Consider the following 20,952-nt stretch of genomic DNA (forward strand, 5'->3'; position numbering starts at 1 on the left):
ACAGACTAAAAGACTAATATACCCTTTCAAGAGGAGATAATTACGGTAAAATACCACCAACGTCCATAAAATGCCATCCTACCCATCTGACTATTGAATCTCCGCCCTTGCTTCCTTATCACTCGCAAAACTTTTACTATCTCTATCTTTTTCTCTCACACCCTTCCTCCATGAAAGCTTACAGCTTCAGCTTTTCTTCGCACTGCTAAACTCTCACATAACTCTTTCTTATCATATTTTTTTACCATTCACTTTTTAGATTTCATATTTCGCTGGTGGAAAAGCTCACTAAACTAAGCTAGTGCTCTACCTATCACTCGGTAACTACCGAACTTTGATTATTATTTTTCGTGTTTAGTTTGTGTTATATCAGCAGATAACATAGCTAACTGTATTATATTCAGTTTAAATGATTTGGATAAAATTATGGACATATAATTTTCTCATTTGTTTGTATGTCAGACAATGGTATTGTTTTAAGTTTTAACTAAGCAATTCGATTTATTTTCAGTTTATTTGGTTCTCTTTCAATAAAAGTAAAAAACAAAAAACAAAAACAAAAAAAGCTCGAGAAATGGCTCCCAAGAGCAACCGTGGAAAGACAAAAGGAGACAAGAAGAAGAAGGAAGAGAAAGGTATCACCAATAGTGAAACCTTATCTATATGAATTTCAATTAAAAAAAATAAGCTGTTGATTAATTTTCTTTAATTAATAATTAAATTATAGTTTACATATGAACCATGGTTTACGGTTTATATGCAGTTCTTCCGGTTATGGTGGATGTCATTGTGAACCTTCCGGACGAGACGGAGGCTATTTTGAAGGTTCGTGTGATTATTTTCCTCGCATCATTTTCGAATTGTGTTGTTATTTCTCATATTTCTTGCGTGTTAACAACTGTTTTTTGGGGTAGCGATTTCTTTGTGAAATTCGTTATAACTTTTAACTTACAACCCGTTTTCTATTTCTTTGTGTTTAACACTTTCATGCACCTGGCTGATTTCTATTACATTAGTTTCTTGACTGTATAATTGTATAATTCTGAAACTTGATCTTAATATGTTTCATGTTTTGCTTTTGATATATAAACTCCCAATGTGCATGGCCGATTTTCTTGTCTTTGATTTTGTTGTTGTTGGGATAAGGTGCGAAAGAATACACGTTACCATAAAAATTGATAGTTATACATGCTGTATTATTATTGTTTTTTCTAAATAAATCAATTTCAATTGACTTAGAATTATCTTTTATTTTTTTATCATTATTTGAACGTGTATATAAATACAAAACTGTGTGTAACACACGAATTCGATTATCAACTTATTCACTTATTTAATATTTTGGTCAATAAATTACGTAGACGTTATATAGACAGTGAAATATGTATAACGATAACATGTGTATATATACAAAATTATCGTCAATAAACACGTACAACTAATATTCATATTTTTCGAAAATTTGTTAAACAGTTTTCTTCTATGATGCAATATCAGTGGTATATATAAGCCGTATTCCAGGCATAGGTTACGCATGTTTATTATCTTAGAAGAAAATATGATCAAATGTAGATTTAACAGAGAAGCACGTATGTCTGAAAACAGGGCATATCAACGGACAGGATCATAGATGTTCGTCGGCTTTTATCCGTTAACTTCGACACCTGCCATGTTACCAACTATTCTCTCTCCCATGAGGTAAAAAAAACTATGAATGATATTTTGAGTGGAAGTTTCTAAATCATTTTCTCGTTGGTTACTTGTTAATGTTGGATGGTCCAGAGATATTCATATTTATTGGGGAATCTCATAGGATCTGAATACCAAAGTAAGGAAAAAGCAAATGAAAAAGACTTCTGTCTAACATCTGATAAAAAAATGATTTTAAGTGTGATTGTGCCTAAAAATTGCTAGTTTTGACTTTTCTTTCCCTTTTCTGCAACTAGAAATGTTACCAGAATAAGTTATTTTTTCACTGATTAAATCATAGGAATAGTATAAAGAAAATAAAAGTTAGAATCATAGTAATAGTATAAAAGGAGTAAAATTTGTACTGTGGTAAAATACTCACGATCCATGTCTGTCGTTACAGGTAAGAGGATCGCAGTTAAAAGACACAGTGGATGTTTCGGCGCTTAAGCCGTGTGTTCTCACGTTAACAGAAGGTAAAGTTCCATCGTGCATCAATTTGACGTGACGCTCGTTTTTAATCTGTTGCCGTTAACGCGCCGTAACGGATATAAAAAACGTGCAGTTACATAAACGATGTCGTATTAATTATATGCCAAAACGGCGTCACATAAGCTTTTTTCGCGCTTCTTCTAATTAGGTGACGTTTGCAATTTTTTTTTTCCGTTCAGAGGATTACAATGAGGGAACCGCGATGGCGCACGTTAGACGGCTGCTTGACGTCGTCGCCTGTACTACTTGCTTCGGTCCGTCGCCGGAGAAATCCGATTCGGTGAAAAATGCGCAGGTTAAGGGAGGTGGAAAGAATCCCAAACAGACTGAAACGTCGCCTCCGCCGTCTCCTGCGCCGAAGGATGCGGTTGTTGATGAAGCCGGAGAGACTAGTCACTCTTTCCCTAAGCTCGGAAGCTTCTATGAGTTCTTCTCTCTCGCTCACCTCACTCCTCCTCTTCAATGTATGATCCTCTCCCTCTCTCTCTCTCTAACCTTAATTTTGATGTCCATTTTCTCAATCGATCTGTGTGTGTTTATAGATATAAGGCTCGTGGCGAAGCGGGAAACTGAAGATATCGCGGCGGAAGATCATCTTCTCTCCGTCGATGTAAGCCGACGATTACGATAACACAAAGTTTCTCATTCTATAATTCGGTTGGTTTCTCCATGTAGCGAATCGGCGTTTTGGTGATAACGTTTGCGTTTGCGTTTCAAACTTTGGTCTCAGGTGAAGCTTTGTAACGGGAAGCTCGTTCATGTCGAAGGCTGCAGAAAAGGATTCTACAGCATCGGGAAACAAAGAATCATATGTCACAATCTTGTTGATTTGCTTAGACAAATCAGTAGAGCCTTCGATAATGTAACTTCTTTCTTTCGCCTCTCTTACATTATGACCTATCCACCGTTGAGCTGAGCTTATTCCTTTTTTTTTTAATCATGTTTAGGCTTACAGTGATCTTCTGAAAGCATTTTCGGAGCGCAACAAGGTATGTTTCTTTTCTCTTAATGAAGATTTAGCCGGTGTTGAATGGGATTACAGTTAAGTTTAATAGCGTTTAATCTCTATATGTGCAGTTTGGGAATCTTCCTTACGGGTTTAGAGCAAACACATGGCTCATCCCGCCTTCTGCAGCGCAGTCACCAGCAGCGTTTCCGCCTCTCCCTGTCGAGGATGAGAGATGGGGAGGGGATGGTGGTGGTCAAGGAAGAGACGGCAGCTACGATTTGGTTCCATGGGCCAACGAATTCGCCTTTATCGCATCCATGCCTTGCAAAACAGCAGAGGAGAGGCAACTTAGAGACAGAAAAGTGTTTCTCCTTCACAACCTTTTCGTTGATGTCGCCACTTTCAGAGCCATCAAGGCTGTTCAGAAAGTAATGGCTGACCCAGTTCTGGCTGAAGACTCTCAAGTGCTGTATTCCGAGACAGTTGGAGATTTGAGTGTTACGGTTACGAGGGATACTTCCAATGCAAGTAGCAAAGTGGATACCAAAATCGACGGAATTCAAGCTACTGGTTTGGATAAAACGAAGCTGATGGAACGGAACCTTCTCAAGGGACTTACAGCTGATGAGAACACTGCTGCTCATGTTAGTCTTTTTTATATAACTTTCCATGTTTAAGATTTGTTACTCATGGTTTAACCATTGTTTATGTACGCAGGATGTTGCTACTTTAGGAACTATAAGCCTTAAGTATTGTGGTTACATTTCTGTTGTCAAAATAGAGAAGGAGAATGAGAAGTTAAGCCCACCTTCTCAAATTGTTGACCTCCTTGAACAGCCTGAAGGTGGTGCTAATGCTCTAAACATCAACAGGTGATCATTTCTTACTTAGTGGGAAGAAACATTCATCCTTTTCTCTTTAGCTTATGTAGTTACTTACCTGACTAATTATTCTCATGGTGTTTACAGTTTGAGATTCCTTCTCCATAAATCCTCTCCTGAGCAGAACAAGAAAACACATCAGCAACAGGATGATGAGCTTACATCTTCACGAGAATTTGTAAGTATAATGCTGGAGGAAAGTCTTGTTAAGCTGGAGGAAGAAGAGATAGACAGGGATAGTATCATGAGGTGGGAACTTGGAGCCTGTTGGATACAGCATTTACAAGATCAAAAGAATACCGAAAAGGACAAAAAACAAACCAACGAAAAGTCTAAGAATGAACTGAAGGTTGAAGGGCTTGGGAAGCCGCTTAAGTCTCTCAACAGCAACAAGAAAAAAACAGACGCAAGCAGCCCTAAGGCGCAGCAGACTGCACTATCGTCTCAGGTTGATTCGGCTTCTTCAGAGGCTGATAATGCTGCAATAACTGCAACTTTGCAATCTGACGCCGAGAAGAATGCTCAAGAAAATGTGCTTGTCCTGAAGAATTTGTTGTCTGAAGCAGCCTTCACTCGCCTACAAGAGTCAGATACTGGACTTCATGACAAGGTTTTTACACTAAACCTCCAGTCCTTTCTCTATGTTCATTTACTTACTGTGTACTAACTAAGAATATTTGTTTCAGTCGTTGCAAGAACTTGTCGACTTGGCACAAAAGTATTATACTGAAGTCGCTATTCCGAAGCTGGTAAATGAGTGTAAAGTTTATTGTATTCTTGTCTATTGCTAGTATGAAGATAATAACACATCATGTGTTTGGTATTTATTTCTCAATACAGGTTGCAGATTTTGGTTCGTTGGAACTCTCCCCAGTTGATGGCCGGACTCTAACTGATTTTATGCACACAAGAGGTCTTCGGATGCGCTCTTTAGGATATGTCGTAAGTAGCCTTGTTTTAACTTCATTTTTCTTAGAATCTACTGAAGATGAATGATCATATAAAACCATCCATGTTTTATCTATGGTAACAACAGGTTAAGCTCTCAGATAAGTTGTCACATGTACAGTCTCTGTGTGTTCATGAGATGATTGTTAGAGCCCTTAAGCATATTCTTCAGGCGGTGATTTCTGCTGTTGCTGCTGACACTGACAAAATAGCTGCAAAAGTAGCTACTGCTCTGAACATGATGCTTGGGATTCCAAAAACTGAAGCGGAAAACTCTTGGAATGTACATCCTCTTATCTTCCGGTGGTTGGAGAAATTCTTGAAGAAACGATATGACTACGATCTCAATGCCTTCAGTTACAAGGATCTACGAAAGTTTGCCATTCTCCGTGGATTATGCCATAAGGTAATTCAATGAATGCTTTAACCAGAATTTTTTTTTGAGTTATAACTAGTCGCTAATCAACTATTAGATTGAAATTTAATGTTTGTGTTAAACTGTATATGTCCTCAGGTTGGTATTGAGTTGATTCCAAGGGATTTTGACATGGAGTCCCCAGAACCGTTCCAAAAAACAGATGTGGTCAGTCTGGTCCCAGTGCATAAGGTAATAGACAAGATGAAAGAATTTTCTATCTGAATTTGTATTCTTTCTAATAATATATCAACCATAGTTGTTAAGACTTTCTATTCTAAATCTCTGCAGCAAGCAGCATGTTCGTCTGCTGATGGAAGACAACTTCTGGAGTCATCTAAAACAGCCTTAGACAAAGGAAAGCTTGAAGATGCAGTTACATATGGAACAAAGGTACATGTCCGGAAAATCCTTTTCCTACTCTTCAGCTCTTTCTTCATATTACTTTTGTTTCTCTGTACAGGCGTCATGATTTGTTTTGTTGTTTCGTCTCTTTTGTTTTTCCCCTCCCTCAGGCTCTTGCTAAGCTTGTAGCAGTTTGTGGTCCGTATCACAGAATGACAGCCGGAGCTTACAGTTTACTTGCTGTAGTTCTATATCACACTGGTGACTTTAACCAGGTCTGTATATAGACAGTTAGGCTGTGATATCTTTCTTCGATATGACAATTGCAAAACTAAAAGACTTTGTTGAAACAGGCTACTATATATCAGCAAAAGGCGTTAGATATCAATGAGAGGGAACTTGGACTTGATCATCCGGATACAATGAAGAGTTATGGTGATCTTGCTGTCTTCTATTATAGGCTTCAGCATACAGAGCTGGCTCTCAAGTAAGTTACCAGTCTTCATTTCAAAGAACTGCGAGGTTTAATGGTTTGGGTGTCTATTTCTATCATCTAAACTCTGATTTTTTTGGCTTTTGTTAGGTATGTTAAGCGTGCGTTGTATCTCTTACATCTAACATGTGGTCCATCTCATCCGAACACTGCTGCTACATACATCAATGTAGCCATGATGGAGGAAGGTCTAGGAAATGTACATGTTGCCTTGAGGTATCTTCACAAAGCTCTCAAGTGTAATCAAAGGTTGCTTGGTCCTGATCATATCCAGGTTCTTTTCCCGATGCTCTGTCTTTTTTGGAACATCACTTTGTAAGAACTTTGATTTGTTTTTGCTGATATGTTGCTGCTAATTATGTCAAATTTCAGACTGCTGCAAGCTACCATGCCATAGCCATTGCGCTCTCGTTGATGGAAGCATACCATTTAAGTGTTCAGCATGAGCAAACAACCTTAAGAATCCTCCGAGCAAAGCTGGGCCCAGATGATTTGCGTACTCAGGTATTTATATATATCTAACCAAAATATCCCAGCAGGCAAATCATTCATCTTTCTGACAATTGTATGCATTCTTAAACCTTACGATCTGATTATATTCTTCAGGATGCTGCTGCTTGGCTAGAATACTTTGAGTCCAAGGCTTTTGAACAACAGGAAGCTGCAAGAAATGGTACTCCTAAGCCTGACGCGTCTATAGCCAGCAAAGGCCACCTAAGGTCAAACAAGTTCCTTAGATATTATTATTTTCTGCTTATTTGTCGTTTAGACGTTTTCTATGCTGTTTGAGTGTATCAATAAAATTTACTCCTCGGGTAGATCCTTAGCTTCATAATGTTTTGCAGTGTATCCGATCTACTGGACTTTATCAACCCAAGCCATAACGCAAAAGGGAAACAGAGTGTGGCAGCAAAGAGGAAGAGCTATATGAAGGTTTAACTTTTATTTCTTTCCACATTTTTCCACTTTAATGGGTAATAGTGCTTACATGATTGGACCTTGTGTTATTGTGTAGCTAAAGGAAAAATCCAATCAGAACGTTGTTTCTGAACAGTTAACAGAAACCCCAAGGGAAAATCAAAAGGAAATGTCTGAAGAGGAGACAGAAGCAACTGGATCAGAAAATGGTCAATCGAGCGATGCGAATCAGGAGACAATTCTTGCTCCAGCTGAAGAACCACCTTCACATCCAGTCATTGACGAGGCTATTATGGATAATAGTAATCCAATTACATCTGCTGAAGTTTCAACTGAGACACAACACCCTGATGGTAGTGAAGATGGATGGCAACCGGTGCATAGACCGAGATCTGCTGGATCATATGGTCGCCGGTTGAAGCAACGACGAGCATCAGTTGGAAAGGTATATACATATCAGAAGAAAAATGTTGAAGCTGATAACGATAACCCTGTTCTCCAGAATGCTACTCAGCCGAACGCCACATACTACGTTGTGAAGAAGCGTACAGCGTCCTATGCAAACTATGGAGATCATCATTCTCCCGGTATGACAACTCAAGGCACCAAATCTGGCAGGAAGGTTAAAACCTTGGCATATCGGGTTAAATCAACGCCGTCTTCTGATAACCCCAAAACTTCAGCTGAAACATCAGAAGAAGATGGGTTGAAGACGGATGCTTCTCCTGCTGTGCCATCTGGTCTGTCTAGTAATGTGCAAAATGAGGCATACCCGAAATCCTCTGTTGTAAGTCTTGGAAAATCTCCATCCTACAAGGAAGTAGCATTGGCACCACCTGGCTCCATTGCCAAGTATCAAGTCTGGGCTCCACAAGCCGAAGCTTCAGATAAGCAAGAGGAGAAAAAATCTGAAGAGGGCACATCGGTGGAGCTGACAAGGGATGAGCAGATGATTACAGTGTCAGAGAAAGAGGTGAAAAATGAAATTTCTGCGGACGCAGAGTCTAGCAAACCTCAAGGCAAAGAAGAGATCGAAGTAGAGTTACAATCATCTGAAGTGGAATTCAAAGGGAACAATTTGAACGGAAATGAAGAATCTGGTGGGGGCATTCAGGTGGAAGAACCAGTACTTGATGAAGCTAACGAAGGTGTAACAGATATGATTCATTCCACCACAGAGCAAGAAGTGAAAGATCAGCTGGCTGCTGATTCAGATGATCTGAAGGAAAAACTGGGAATCTCTGCTACAGACTCGAGCGACGCCCCGCGAGAGTTACTGTTACCTAACAAGAAGCTATCAGCTTCAGCTGTTCCATTCAACCCGTCATCACCTCCAAGTATCATACGTCCTACTCCCATAGGCATGAACATTGGACCGTCGTGGCCAGTGAACATGACTCTTCATCACGGACCTGGTCCTTTCCCTTCACCTCCTACAACTCCAAACTTGATGCAGTCAATGTCCTTTGTATACCCTCCTCCTTACACTCAATCAGTCCCCACAAGTACCTATCCTGTAACCAGTGGTCCTTTCCATCCCAATCAGTTCCCATGGCCGCATATGTCGGAGTTTGTACCAAGAACGGTTTGGCCCGGATGCCATCCCGTTGAGTTTCCCCCTCCACACATGATCGCTCCCGAGCCAATAGCTTCAACTGTCTTAGAGCCAACTGTGATTCTACCAACTGATATTGACACTTCAGGTGTGGAAGAAGGCAAGCAAGTTGCGGCGGCAACCGCGGGTGAAACTATGGATTCTGTTAATCATGTGAATGCAGTGGCTAGCAGTGAAATGGAGAACGGAAACAAGAAGTTTGAGGATGGCGAGAAGACGTTTAGCATTTTGTTAAGAGGAAGGAGAAACAGGAAACAGACACTGAGAATGCCGATCAGTTTGCTTAACAGGCCTTATGATTCTCAACCGTTCAAGATTGCTTATAGCAGAGTCATCAGAGGCAGCGAGGCTCCCAAGTCCGCAGCTTGAAACCAAAGACTCAGCATCGTCGATGAAATTCATCACTCACACATCTCTCTCTCTGATCCTTGCTGTTTCTTAGGGGACAGTATAAAAGGTTTGCTTCTTGGTTGAATCTTTTTTATATATATAGACATATGCATAATACATGTATTTTAAACTTGATGATGACTATATTTTCAGGTAATTTCGTTATCAGTCATCGGAAGCTGTGGCTTGTGATAGTCTCAAAATGATTTGATCTGGATTCTAAGAGAAGGAGAGGTTGAAGAGGGGGAAAAGCCAGAACTATTCTTTTTTTCTTCTATACCATGTGAGGTGCTGAAGTATTGTTTTCTGGGTTTTAATTTTTAATTCAGCCAATAAAAGATTAGGAAATTTTGGACATAATCTTTTTTCATATCCCTTGTGGCCGCCCATGTTAAAAAAACTTTTGTTATCTCTTGTTCACTTTTGCGTATTTGTCATCAATTACATCTTATCTAATGGCCTGCTACGAAATATCGTAATTATAATTTATAAACTTGTTTATTGAATCAGTTATTAGATGATAATACCTCTGAATAAACACGAGATACGTTTTTTCCAAAAATAATAATAATACTTCGAATAAAAAGAAATATTAACAACTAAAAAATGCAGAAGCATGGTGTCCTCAGCTTTCGCGCCATTTTCAAGTTAAAATGGATTAACGACAACCGCCGGTGGTTCTTCCCGGAGAAGACCAATCTGGCCGTGATAACTTACAAACGGGTTTTCACCTTCAAAATTTCCCGGTGGGTTATAAACACAAATAGCATAAAGGCCACCGTTTGAACAATCCACACGTGCGCACCCAACCTTGGTGCTATCTCTCCACACGATCTGCGTGTAATGTCCACACATTTGCCCTGGCTCACACGTGTTACCCCTAACGTCATAGAACTTATTCTCGTCGGCCCACACTTTGACGACATCAATGGGCCTCCAGTTATTCTGTCCGGCCCAAAATATGTTTTCTCCGAACGGACCATTGGAGTGAACTAGCCTGCAGTCCCCGACGCGCTGTCTCGCCCACGCACGTGCATACGCCGCTAATCTTCCATCCCATTCTAACGGCGGTTCTCCCACGCGCGCTCGTACGAGGTTATGTGCGTATAGAAACTCAATGCTTGCTCTGTTTACTTTGTTACGATGTCGTCTTCTCCCCCACCTGAAGGAGGAATGTTTTCCGGTTAACGACAGTGCTGATGAAGAGAGAAATCGTGAATTTGGTGCTGACGGAGAGTTAACGGAGGTTTGTGTAGACGACTCGCTGTGATTGATTTGGGACGTCGCTGCACATAGTTGAAGGAGGAACAACGTAATGGTGATGAATATGTGAAACGGAGCTCGTAGTTCTCGTTTACGAAGCTCCATTTTTCTTTGAAAAAAGAAACAAAAGAGGGTATAGTATATTTTTTTAATAGGAGAGTTAATTACTCAATTGCAGGTGAAGGTGTAATTAACTCTCCGATAGGATTTGTTGAGAGGGAAAACGAATCAATAAGTAATTGTTTCTATTTATGAACGTCAAATGTAAATATATCGTTTGCATGAGTCAACGCACGGTGAATATTGAATACCGGAATGCCGCTAAATTTAAAACCACATTTAGGCAATACTTAACATTAAGGTCTAAGGTTAAAGTTAAGGTGAGATTATTGTTTGTTATCCAAAATTTGATCCGTAATCTGCATTGATCTATATATATTTCAAAGGTTATACTTACGATCGATGATAACTTTCTGTTCCGATTAGTTTTGACGATTATGAAAATCATTCGAGTTTCTTTAATTAAAAATTGATGCAAAGTGACAATAACTATTGAACTTCGTTAGATAGCGGGTGTCAAGCTATCACACTACGTCAAGTCGTCAACCACACTAGTAGAGTAAAGATCTAATGCAGATAGCCAAAATAACCACTTCATGGGTTTGTCCCACACCATACAGAAAACTCAATTACAACTAAACTACAATATCTAACCGAGTGAAGACAACATTCTAATATCTCTTATTCAAGATAATTTGGTGATAAAGTAGATTAAACCCAAAATTACTAGTAGTATTAAAGAAGTATTCAACCCAATAAATAAATAAAATCCGGACCCTGTCTCTAACGTCGCGCTGGATCTTCGTTTTTGTCTGTTTAAGAAATACCAACACGAAAATTCATGTGCTCTATTAGCCTATATAATACACACTCCTACCGTACTTTACCAAGATCTAATAAAAATATGAAAATAGATTTTGGACGTACTTTACCTTCTTTAAGATTTACTCTCTCGGTTTAAAAAAAAATTAATATTCTAATATAAAAAGTATTTTTATTTTTTAAAGTTTTATTTTATTTTATTAAAAACTGTGTAATTAAGTTTTTTAAGAATTTATTTTATAATTGATTGAATACTATTAATTTATAATTTTTGTTGATATTTTCTACAGGAGTATTGTACTATTTTCTATAGCATGGTCTTGAAACTTGTTTTCATAATCTTTATTCGACTTATTCCAAAAACTTGTTTACGTAGTTTTTAAGAAACAAATAGTATTAGAATTCGAATAAATATATCATTTGTAGGTTCATAAAAGTAAATGAAAGCTTTGGTTAATTAAAAAAAGGTCATGCCCGCTCCCTTTGGCCCAAAGAGTTAAAAACATTTAAGACGCTAATAATACAGCCGACAACACGTGAAGTTTTATCAACACGTATTTAAACTCAACCGCTAAAGATTCACTTGTCCGAAAAACACATCTAAAACATAAAATGTGTTATGAATATTATGGTGATGCCATTATGGCAAGTCTTAAATATACTTGTTCTCCAAGTTTTACTTATTCTCCAAGTGGCTTTGTCCGCAAGCTATTGTAATCCTATATAAAGGACTCATTACTCATGGAATAACACACACCAATTCCTCTCTTCTCTTGTCTTCTCTTCTTTATTCAAAACACGTTATCAGCACGATCTCTAGCGACCTTGAACTAATAGGTATAGATTTTTATTATGTTATATTTTTAGTCTATATTCAATCCTTCTTCAAACCATGTTTATTATCAATTCATGGTTTGTAAAAATGGACTCATACATACTATGAGCTTAGGAGCTTTAGTCGACAATATTGATTTACTCTTGTTTCAAGGAAATAAAATCACTCGATCGAAATGAGATCTTGTCGACAAGCTAATGCTTATTTGAGTTTTTGAAAATTTGTTTATTTTTGTTTCACTTAGCATATTAACATGTTTCGTACGGCTGCATATCAACTGAACATGTTTTATAGTATTAATATCACAATTGATTGAATACGCTTCTAAAACTCAAGTGAAACTGATTAGATTTTAGGTAAATTTTCTTCTTGCTTAGCTATGTATGCATGTTTAGCTAAGATCTGTCGCATCTCTTATACATGTTACATATAGATGTTTATTCAGCTATTATCACTACGGCTGCATATTATCATTACGACTGCATAATTGTATTGATAAGTTTAGCATTCGTATTTAACTTTACGGCTGCATCCCTTACTTTCATTAATATTGGTTTTACGGCTGCACATATATAACTGTTGTTGATATATATGATAATTAGTAAGAATATCTTATCTTTGTTTGAAAAGGCATCATATAGGCATGAGATTACTACACGCGTTGATACTATTAATGTTGCTCTTGACAATACAATATATATCATTTGTAGGTTCATAAAAGTAAATGAAAGCTTTGGTTAATTAAAAAAAGGTCATGCCCGCTCCCTTTGGCCCAAAGAGTTAAAAACATTTAAGACGCTAATAATACAGCCGACAACACGTGAAGTTTTATCAACACGTATTTAAACTCAACCGCTAAAGATTCACTTGTCCGAAAAACACATCTAAAACATAAAATGAGCTTAACATTTAGACCAAAAAAAAAAAAAAAACATAAAATGAGAAAACGAAAACAAAGTACATTATCCGTACCGGCTCGGGTCGGGTCAGGATTAAGCACATCCTCGTGGAGCAAACCCGACTCGGGAACCCATCAAATCGTAAACGACCCGGAAACCCTGCTGCTGGATGTTCCCGATAATGGATAGCCCGCTCATCGTACCGGCAAATGCAAAGCAGAACTTGCCGTTAGTATCCACCGGAATCAAATAATTAGTCGCCGGAAGTGACACGTCAGCTCCACGGAAGTGTAGAACCACCGTCGGAACTTTGACCTCGTTTTGATGGGAGAGATCGAAACACGTGTCGAAGAGAGAGTAGTCAGGCGCTCGTTTCAAACTCTTGGCCCCGACCCGGAACGCGTCTCTCATAGCGATGTAAGCGGGTCGGACCAGCCGGGTCACAGAGGTACCCGAGTCGATAATGACTCCGCCGTTACCGATCGGGTCGAGTTTGAAAAGAGAAGCGGCTACGCCGGGGACGCGTGTCCCTCCGACGCTGATTCCGAGCAGCTCGACGTAGTAGAATGTATCAAGCTTCGGATTCGATAAAAGCGGCGTGAACTTCGCGGTTCGCGAAACGGCGGCGTTTCCGAAGACGACTGATGAAGGTTTGGAGGAAGCGGATCTGTCGACTAAACAGTAAGAGAACTTCTGATTAAACCGGCGACCGGTCTGACCGGGAAACGATAACCTTCCTTTCCCGAGACCTAACAGACCGGCTGCTCCGACGAAGAGACCTTCATTGTCGTGGCCACACCCGACGGCGACGCCTTTAACGCGGTTTCGTCGGAAAGTCAGCGTTTCGGTGGCGAAATCGCCGACGGTGAAGGAACCGTCGCCGTACGAGACTTGGTAGAGGCAAGTCCGGCGGCGCGTGTTGCATCCGGCGGAGTCTAACCGGCGGCAGAGAGGCGAAGAACAGGGGATGGTCGAGTAGGTCCGGGACTTTCTCGGGTCGAAAATCGGGTCGGACTGAGAGTAGCATCTCCGGCAAGGAGCGCATTGGAGCCAGACGATGTCGCTTCCGGTGTCGAGCACCATGTAGACATATCTCGCCGGAGTTCCGACGCCGAGGCGCGTGAAGTACTCTCCACTTCCCTGAGAGAGACCAGAGACGACGGAGCTGCTGAATCCGCCGGGTCTCGGCGCATGGGTGGTGTTTCTTCTTGGGATCCGGGCGGCGAGTGTGGCGATTGACTTCACGCGCCGGGAGTCACGCTGGAGCCGAGAGCTGAAGAGCTCTTCGGGAGTTCTGTTGGTGGAGAGAGCATCGATGTGGTCGAGGTTTAGTGTAATGGACGAGTCAGAGTCGGATCCGGATCCTATCAACGATTCAGAAACGGGTTCGGATTCGGGTTGGAATGAGGTGGGAGAAGCGGAAGGAAGAGAGTGAGAAGTGGGGACTAGAGTTTGGTAAGCAGGAAGGGAAGACAAGGAAGGTAGAGAGAAGAAGAAGAAACAGAGAGTAAAGAGCAAAGCATTTCTTCTTCCTTCCATTTCTCTCGTTTTCTCTGGGGAAATGGCAGTGAGAGTGGTCTCTGTATAAATAATTCAACTTTGAACTAAGTCTTCTTGAAGAGACACACCTTTTTAATATTCTTTTTTCTGTAATAAATGGAAATGTGTGAATGATATTCTTCGTTTTCAAATAAATATCTACTCTCATTTTTATCATAAGATTAAAAGCGACGTTATAGATTCGGTGGATAATAAACACTAGTATGAAGCATCATGTGGTGTGGGGGAACATTATGACATGATCAGCTTATTTGAGGAGATAAACACAACTATGTGAATTGTTTGTGGAAAAGGGAAAAAGCTTATTTTATAAAGTTAATCATGCCCAATAATTCACCCACAATTTGTGCCATAATTCGCTCTTGAGTTGTCAAAAACTAAAACATTCCACATGGGTGAAAAAATACATGCAAAATATTCTGACGAAAGATAATCTAACACGGTGACATGAAAAGTATTGGTGTTTATTCGTCACGAACTTTAGATCTCTCACGTTCTTGTTAGATTATTGATATCATCGAACACTCTTTTCATTTACTCTCACATGAGAATTCGATATCCAAGGTTTGGAACTTCCATGTTCAATGCTTCGATATATGTTAACAGCATGCTACTAAAATGAATACAACAAAAACAAAAACCAATAATATAGACTGGTATTGGGATGTGTGACACCAATTAAATGCTCTGACAATCTCTTTCACTATAGTATAAAGAATGTGAATTCTTTTTTTTCTTTTGAACACCAAAGAATGTGAAATCTAGAATACAAGTGTGAACAGTGAATCATGACTTCTCACAGTTGAAAGCATTTATTTTCTAACACACTTTCACACTCATAAATGGTTTATCACAGGGTTTAGGTGAAATTCTCAAATCCTACATCAAATGCTCGAGGAAAAAAAACAACTTTATAAAGAGTTGTCTATCACACAAGAAACACCTACCTGGCCGGTCAATTCATCAACCAAATATTTGTTTAGACCGGTTTTCCTGGTCTGGGCAAGCCAAGGCTTTAGTTTCCGCGTAGTTCCAATGCGATGAAAAATCAGCACACTACGAGAAAAGCGCAACTAAAGAATCTGAAAAAATGGAGTAAAGTAGTATTTGATTAAAGGCTCAAATGTAAAAGAGACAAGAAAGCAAAAGCCATTACAAGAAACACTTTTTGCTTTATTGCTTTATAGTAGTACTTACTATATGCTAAGTGCTCACTCATCATTACATGGTGGTGGCCATGAACAATTTGCATTCGACATGATAATCAAATAAGCATTGCCTGACGATCTCCACTAAAATAATGATCCACTCCTTGATGATTAGAAATTTAGAGATACACATTATGACATATAAGTGTCTTGTAATGTTTTAAGTCTAACATAACATGTTTCATTAGAGATTTAACGTGTGTTCTTGTCAGTTGTCTTGGAAATCTCCCGAGAACCGTGGATATCATGATTTTAAAAGTCAGTTGCACAACGTTCACGAATTACAACGATATTATTTGAGACCGAAATGGCTAATTAAATATAAGTCTTAGTGTCCAATTGTATCATGTGTAATTGTGTATAAATGAGCTGCCAATCGTGGCTTAGCTAACGCCCACAATGGTTTAGCCTTAGGCATAGTCATTCCGTACACTTCCACCGTATCAATATCTTCCGGCGTAGTCCAGTCAAAGCAATGGAAGAGCCGAGCCAAAGCCATCAGCACCATCGTCACACCCAACGGAGCTCCGGGGCATTTCCTTTTCCCGGCGCTAAATGGTAATATCTTATAATCAGGCCCGTGACTTATCTCCACCCTTCCGCTGCCATCAACGGGCCAATGTCGTTCCGGCCTAAACTCCTCAATGTCAGTAGTCCATACACTAGTGTTTCGACCCAACCCATGTGTATTGATGAATACACGTGTCTTTGCAGGGATGTAATAGCCGTTGATCGTTGTTGGTCGCACGGATTCGTGAGGAATCAAAAACGGTCCGGCGGGATGCATTCGAAACGTCTCTCTTACCACACAACGCAGATAGTTTAAATGGACTAGATCCGTCTCATTGACCATCCGGTTTGATCCTACAACATTATCGAGTTCCTCTTGAATCTTACGCATCACTCGCGGCTGCTTAATCACTTCAGCCATAGCCCATTCGTTCGTGACCGCGGACGTGTCAGTAGCAGCAGCTATCATGTCCTACTCAATATTACAAATATAAAACGTGATCAGAAGACTGCTAAGACAAACTATATATGTAAAGGAAAACCTTATAATATGTAATAAAAATTATAATATAATGCAAACAAACTAGGGAGTTTTTAACAAGCAATTCATTTGATGCATTAACAAAGTTGATAAGTAATGTAACCTGAATGAGAGCTTTAATTTCAACGTCGTCCATGTGTTCTTTCCCATTCTCACCAGGAAGAGATAGTAAAACGTCAACAAAATCCATGTCACCCTCAATATTTTTGTCTTCCTTTTCTCGTTTTGCCCTTCTGTGCTCCTCGATGATCTTCGTGTGAAACTTGTCCACACGCTTCTCCACGTCCCTCATTTCTTTCTCGCAGCCGTATGGATCCACCCATCTCCAAAACGGCAGGTAGTCTCCTAAGTAAATAACACCCAACAGCCTAAACAACTTGTGAGTTATATGCATAAACTCTTGGGCTTCTTTTGCTCCTACCACGGATCCAGGCCCAAAGAATTGTTTTCCCAGTAGCATCCTGGTCACATTGTTCATAGAGAAAGCACCCAATACTTCCCTAAGGTTTATAGGCTTTCCGCATTCCGCTCTTTTGCACACATCTTGTATAAGATACTGGGCTTCCTCGGCTCGCTGTGAAGTAAAAGATTCAAGTCTTTTGGTTGTAAGTAGGTGCTCCATGCATATCCTCCTCATTCTTTTCCAGTGCGGGCCCATTGGTGCTAATGCTACATCTCCGCAGCCATACGCCAAGTGGACCGCGGCGAGTGTTTTAGGCCTTGATGCAAAGACATCGTCCTGCCGAAAGAGGATCTCTCGGATGGTCTCCGGATCATTTGTTGTGATGGCATCAATGTTTCCGAGCCGAAGGTAAACTAGTGGGCCGTATTTGCTACAGAGAGCGGCCATGTCCCGGTGAGGTAAAGGGCCCAATTGGAGAAGGTTGCCCAAAATAGGCCACCTTGGTGGACCTGGAGGAAGCTTTTGGACGTTACATGCTGAGGCTTTTAGCCATCTCCATAGAAGAACATTAAGAAAGAAAATAGCAAACAGAGAAAAAACTAACACCAAAATCATTTTAGTCTTATAATTTGTGTTCGGACAGATGTTTTCATTTTTTTTATAGTCTTTGTTGGCTCAATATATAGTTATATACTAACAAATAGTGGAAGACTAGTAGCTAAGGTTTTGTTAGAACTACATACCACTTACCCAACTTTCAGAAAATTTAAATATAAACCATATATACATCTCTTTCTTTGTGTGTCACTTTTACAAACTACATGCCTTCTTTTTTTTTTTTGATCAATTACATGCCTTCTTCATGTTCTTTTAATCGGTTTGTTAGGACAGAATTAGCTGTCAGAAAAAGACATTGCATCTTTGATTAAAGAACGGAAACGTGAACATAGATAGAGAATCAATAAAAATGCTTGAAAACCTTTAATTCGAATATTTTCTTTGAATCATCCCAACATAAAAAAAAAAATTGTTATTTTTAATCCTTGCCATCTGAGATATCAAGAAAGACATGAATAAATCTTAGCCATAGTAAGACTTCCGAAAGATCATTGGCAAATGGTTCTATGAACAATCTTTAACACTATTCAGAGTTTTATAACATCAAACTAAAGCAAAGGCTGCAGATCACAACATTTGGCTAAAAAGTTGATGTACCTGTGGCACAATCACTTAGTTAAACTCACTCTAAGAAGAATCCATATCTCTCTAAGGAGGCCAAAAAATCAGAACAAAAGACAGATTCTCAAGCAAGTCCCAAGGCTTCTTCAACATAATAAATAGATGCTATTTTTTTTTTGTAAAGCGAGTTGTCTACTTTTTGACAAATTAAAAAAAAAAAACTTCTAAAATCCTAGCCTCGAGGATTGTTACAGACTACAAACTTACTTGCAACTTCTTCTTCTGGTCTTCTCAAAAGGCGCTATCTACCTGATGATGTTCTTGACTGAACAGAACCGGATTGCTCTCTAGATAAAGCTGAGATGAGCTTCTCCTTAGTCACCTCTTCAGATTTGATCACAAACGTATGCAACACTACGTCCTGTGGAACCTCCAGTTTTGCATTAATCACTTCTACTTTAGCCTCTTCAAACGCGTGGAAGATCCTCGACGCCGGATGAGAATCCAACGAACAGTTAACCGTCACCGCCACATCTTCACCCGCCGTTTGAACGTTAACGGCCGGCGGCTCCAAGCAGATGAGAGGGTTAGAGCTATAGCCCAACTTCTCCCTCTCAGCTTCCATAACCTTGAGCTTAGCGTAAAGCTCGTTAATGTAAGAGACAGCGTCTCCCAACAAGGAGGCTTTGTCCATCTTAGAAATGTTGGGAACAACTGATCTCAGGGCGTAGAACCTCTGGTTAAGCTTCTCACGCCGTTGCCTCTCAGCTTCCACGTGGTTGAGAGCTTCAGCTCTTCCGTTGGCAGGTCTCCTCCCTCGTTTCCTCGGCCTGTTGTCGCCTCCAGATTCATCAACACCGCCAACAAGATCAGACCAATCAGCTCCTCCTCCTCCTCCTCCTCCTCCTCCATCTGAGTTATTGTCAGAAGGCCTGGAACTAGCGCCGGAGAAATCAATCTGCATCTGAGCAGGAGGAAGCAGCCTGTGAGATGATGATGATGTTTGCTGCAATGGGAGAAACTTGAAATCTTCCCTGGTCGGAGCTTCTGGAGGGATCCATGTAGAAGTAGTCATGGTAGTGATGGGATTAGAGAACATAAACCTGTTGTTGTTTCCATCTAATCTCTTGGGAACTCTGTTATCATCCATTTTCCTAACTGTAAGCTTCTCTCTGAACTGCCTATGTTGCTGCTGATGAAGAAAACCAGAAGAACTGTGCAGATCCTTGCCGAATATCTTCGAGGAACTGTTATCATCATTATGATTAGCCACAACAACAGGTAATCTAACCGGAGGAGGAGGAGGTGGTGGTGGAGGAGGACTTGAAAACGACAATCTAATAGAAGACAATGACTCATCACTGTGAGGCAAACAAGAAGTAGACCCCAACTCAACAACGCCAATATCAGTAGGAACCAAAACAACAGTCTGTATCCCTGCAGACTTAGCCAGAAACGATCTAACGCAGTAATCAGAACCGGAATTAACCAAATCAGATAACCAAACCGGCTGGGAAGAGTGGAAACACTTGCCAGGACCACCTTGACCGCGAGGGAAAGAGAAGTACATTGAAGCGAGAAGAAACATCTCAGTGTCCGTAACTCTATCGAGCACCAAAGCGCAGCTATCTTCTTCATCATCCAACCCACCGAACAAAGCGTGAAGCTTTTGAAGCACTCTCTTCCGCAGAGTCTGGTGGGTTTCCTCTTCTCTCCCCATGGAAAGCATCCTCATCATCTCCGACCTCTCTCCGTCCTTAGGCTCTCTGCAGGAGCCGTCGCCCCAGCAGAGGACTAAATCTCCGGACTTTGACCGAGAGACCTGCCAGAAAATGGCGTAGTTCCAGGAGAAGTTGGAGGAGTTTGGGGTCTCCACGAGATCCGAGAGCTTGTTCTGGAGATTGTCGTCGCTTCCGACCGTCATCAGGAGGTTAGCGTTTGGGACGGAGTTTGAAAGCAAGTAATCGAGAGCCTTTTTGCCGAGCAGGGATGCAACAATCGCTTTGTCATCTTCGTTCCACACGCTGCTGCTATTATTATTATTACTCATCTCTCTAATTTGATAAAAACCGAAGCTTTGTTTGATTTCAACAAGAAGAAGAAGAAAAGCAGAGATCTTTCTCGAGAAGAAACAGAGTGTTGTTGGTCAAATCCGTGAAGAAACCAACAGGCTTTGCTGCATGGAACAACACCAGAGATCTCAGATCTTGTCCTGTTTTTTTTTTAAACATTTAAACCAAAAACACATTAAAAAAAAAAACACAATCCAAAAACAACAAAAGAAGAAGAATGATAGTATATGTTATTACCAATAAATTCTGATTTAAGGAGATTTGATTTCATCAAGTTTCCTTCTTCCTCTCTTTCGTCGCCGTGTCCTCTTAATTGAATTGAATTGAAGCAAATAAGAGTTAGAGAGAGAGAGAGAAATAACGCATGTTCTTCCTTCTCTCTCTTTTTTTTTTATTTACTTCTCTCTATTTAGGAAAACATGACTTTGCAACTTAACTACGGTTACATCTTAACCACCTAGTATA

The 20,952-nt window shown here is 40.1% G+C and overlaps 5 protein-coding genes across 6 annotated transcripts; 1 reads left to right on the forward strand and 4 right to left on the reverse strand.

Annotated features, from left to right (window-relative positions):
* The first annotated feature begins 67 nt into the window (after window positions 1-67).
* LOC106370880 (protein REDUCED CHLOROPLAST COVERAGE 1) lies at window positions 68-9,591 on the forward strand. Its single transcript, XM_022693218.2, has 25 exons — window positions 68-320; window positions 512-635; window positions 764-825; window positions 1,606-1,698; window positions 2,093-2,165; window positions 2,361-2,645; window positions 2,724-2,791; window positions 2,912-3,043; window positions 3,129-3,170; window positions 3,259-3,774; window positions 3,848-4,002; window positions 4,099-4,621; window positions 4,698-4,760; window positions 4,852-4,953; window positions 5,048-5,365; window positions 5,474-5,566; window positions 5,666-5,767; window positions 5,890-5,994; window positions 6,073-6,206; window positions 6,303-6,486; window positions 6,585-6,716; window positions 6,819-6,931; window positions 7,058-7,145; window positions 7,228-9,202; window positions 9,289-9,591. The coding sequence occupies exons 2-24, from the start codon at window positions 575-577 to the stop codon at window positions 9,112-9,114; spliced, it is 5,331 nt and encodes a 1,776-aa protein (XP_022548939.2). The 5' UTR covers window positions 68-320; window positions 512-574; the 3' UTR covers window positions 9,115-9,202; window positions 9,289-9,591.
* LOC106369389 (pathogenesis-related protein 1A) lies at window positions 9,408-10,645 on the reverse strand. Its single transcript, XM_013809548.3, has one exon. The coding sequence runs from the start codon at window positions 10,501-10,503 to the stop codon at window positions 9,784-9,786; it is 720 nt and encodes a 239-aa protein (XP_013665002.1). The 5' UTR covers window positions 10,504-10,645; the 3' UTR covers window positions 9,408-9,783.
* Window positions 10,646-11,717: 1,072 nt separating this feature from the next.
* LOC106370881 (aspartyl protease family protein 2) lies at window positions 11,718-14,664 on the reverse strand. 2 transcript variants are annotated; one of them, XM_048743314.1, is made up of 2 exons: window positions 13,056-14,664; window positions 11,718-11,894 (listed from the first exon to the last, which is right to left on the reverse strand). In XM_048743314.1, the coding sequence occupies exon 1, from the start codon at window positions 14,551-14,553 to the stop codon at window positions 13,108-13,110; it is 1,446 nt and encodes a 481-aa protein (XP_048599271.1). In that variant the 5' UTR covers window positions 14,554-14,664; the 3' UTR covers window positions 11,718-11,894; window positions 13,056-13,107. The 2 variants fall into 2 exon arrangements, with proteins under 2 accessions (XP_048599271.1, XP_048599270.1); XM_048743313.1 differs by lacking the exon at window positions 11,718-11,894 and adding an exon at window positions 12,837-13,006 and having other exon boundaries at window positions 13,049-14,664.
* Window positions 14,665-16,024: 1,360 nt separating this feature from the next.
* Window positions 16,025-17,920, reverse strand: LOC106370068 (cytochrome P450 703A2). Its single transcript, XM_013810139.3, has 2 exons — window positions 16,937-17,920; window positions 16,025-16,764 (listed from the first exon to the last, which is right to left on the reverse strand). Exons 1-2 carry the CDS (start codon window positions 17,849-17,851, stop codon window positions 16,111-16,113), a joined length of 1,569 nt encoding a protein of 522 aa, XP_013665593.1. The 5' UTR covers window positions 17,852-17,920; the 3' UTR covers window positions 16,025-16,110.
* A 420-nt stretch (window positions 17,921-18,340) lies between these two features.
* LOC106370882 (transcription factor bHLH13-like) lies at window positions 18,341-20,915 on the reverse strand. The gene is made up of 2 exons (XM_022693216.2): window positions 20,725-20,915; window positions 18,341-20,627 (listed from the first exon to the last, which is right to left on the reverse strand). Exon 2 carries the CDS (start codon window positions 20,463-20,465, stop codon window positions 18,717-18,719), a length of 1,749 nt encoding a protein of 582 aa, XP_022548937.1. The 5' UTR covers window positions 20,466-20,627; window positions 20,725-20,915; the 3' UTR covers window positions 18,341-18,716.
* Window positions 20,916-20,952: the final 37 nt, after the last annotated feature.

The sequence above is a fragment of the Brassica napus genome, chromosome A10 (assembly GCF_020379485.1).
Source record: "Brassica napus cultivar Da-Ae chromosome A10, Da-Ae, whole genome shotgun sequence".
NCBI classification, from domain to species: Eukaryota; Viridiplantae; Streptophyta; class Magnoliopsida; order Brassicales; family Brassicaceae; genus Brassica; species Brassica napus.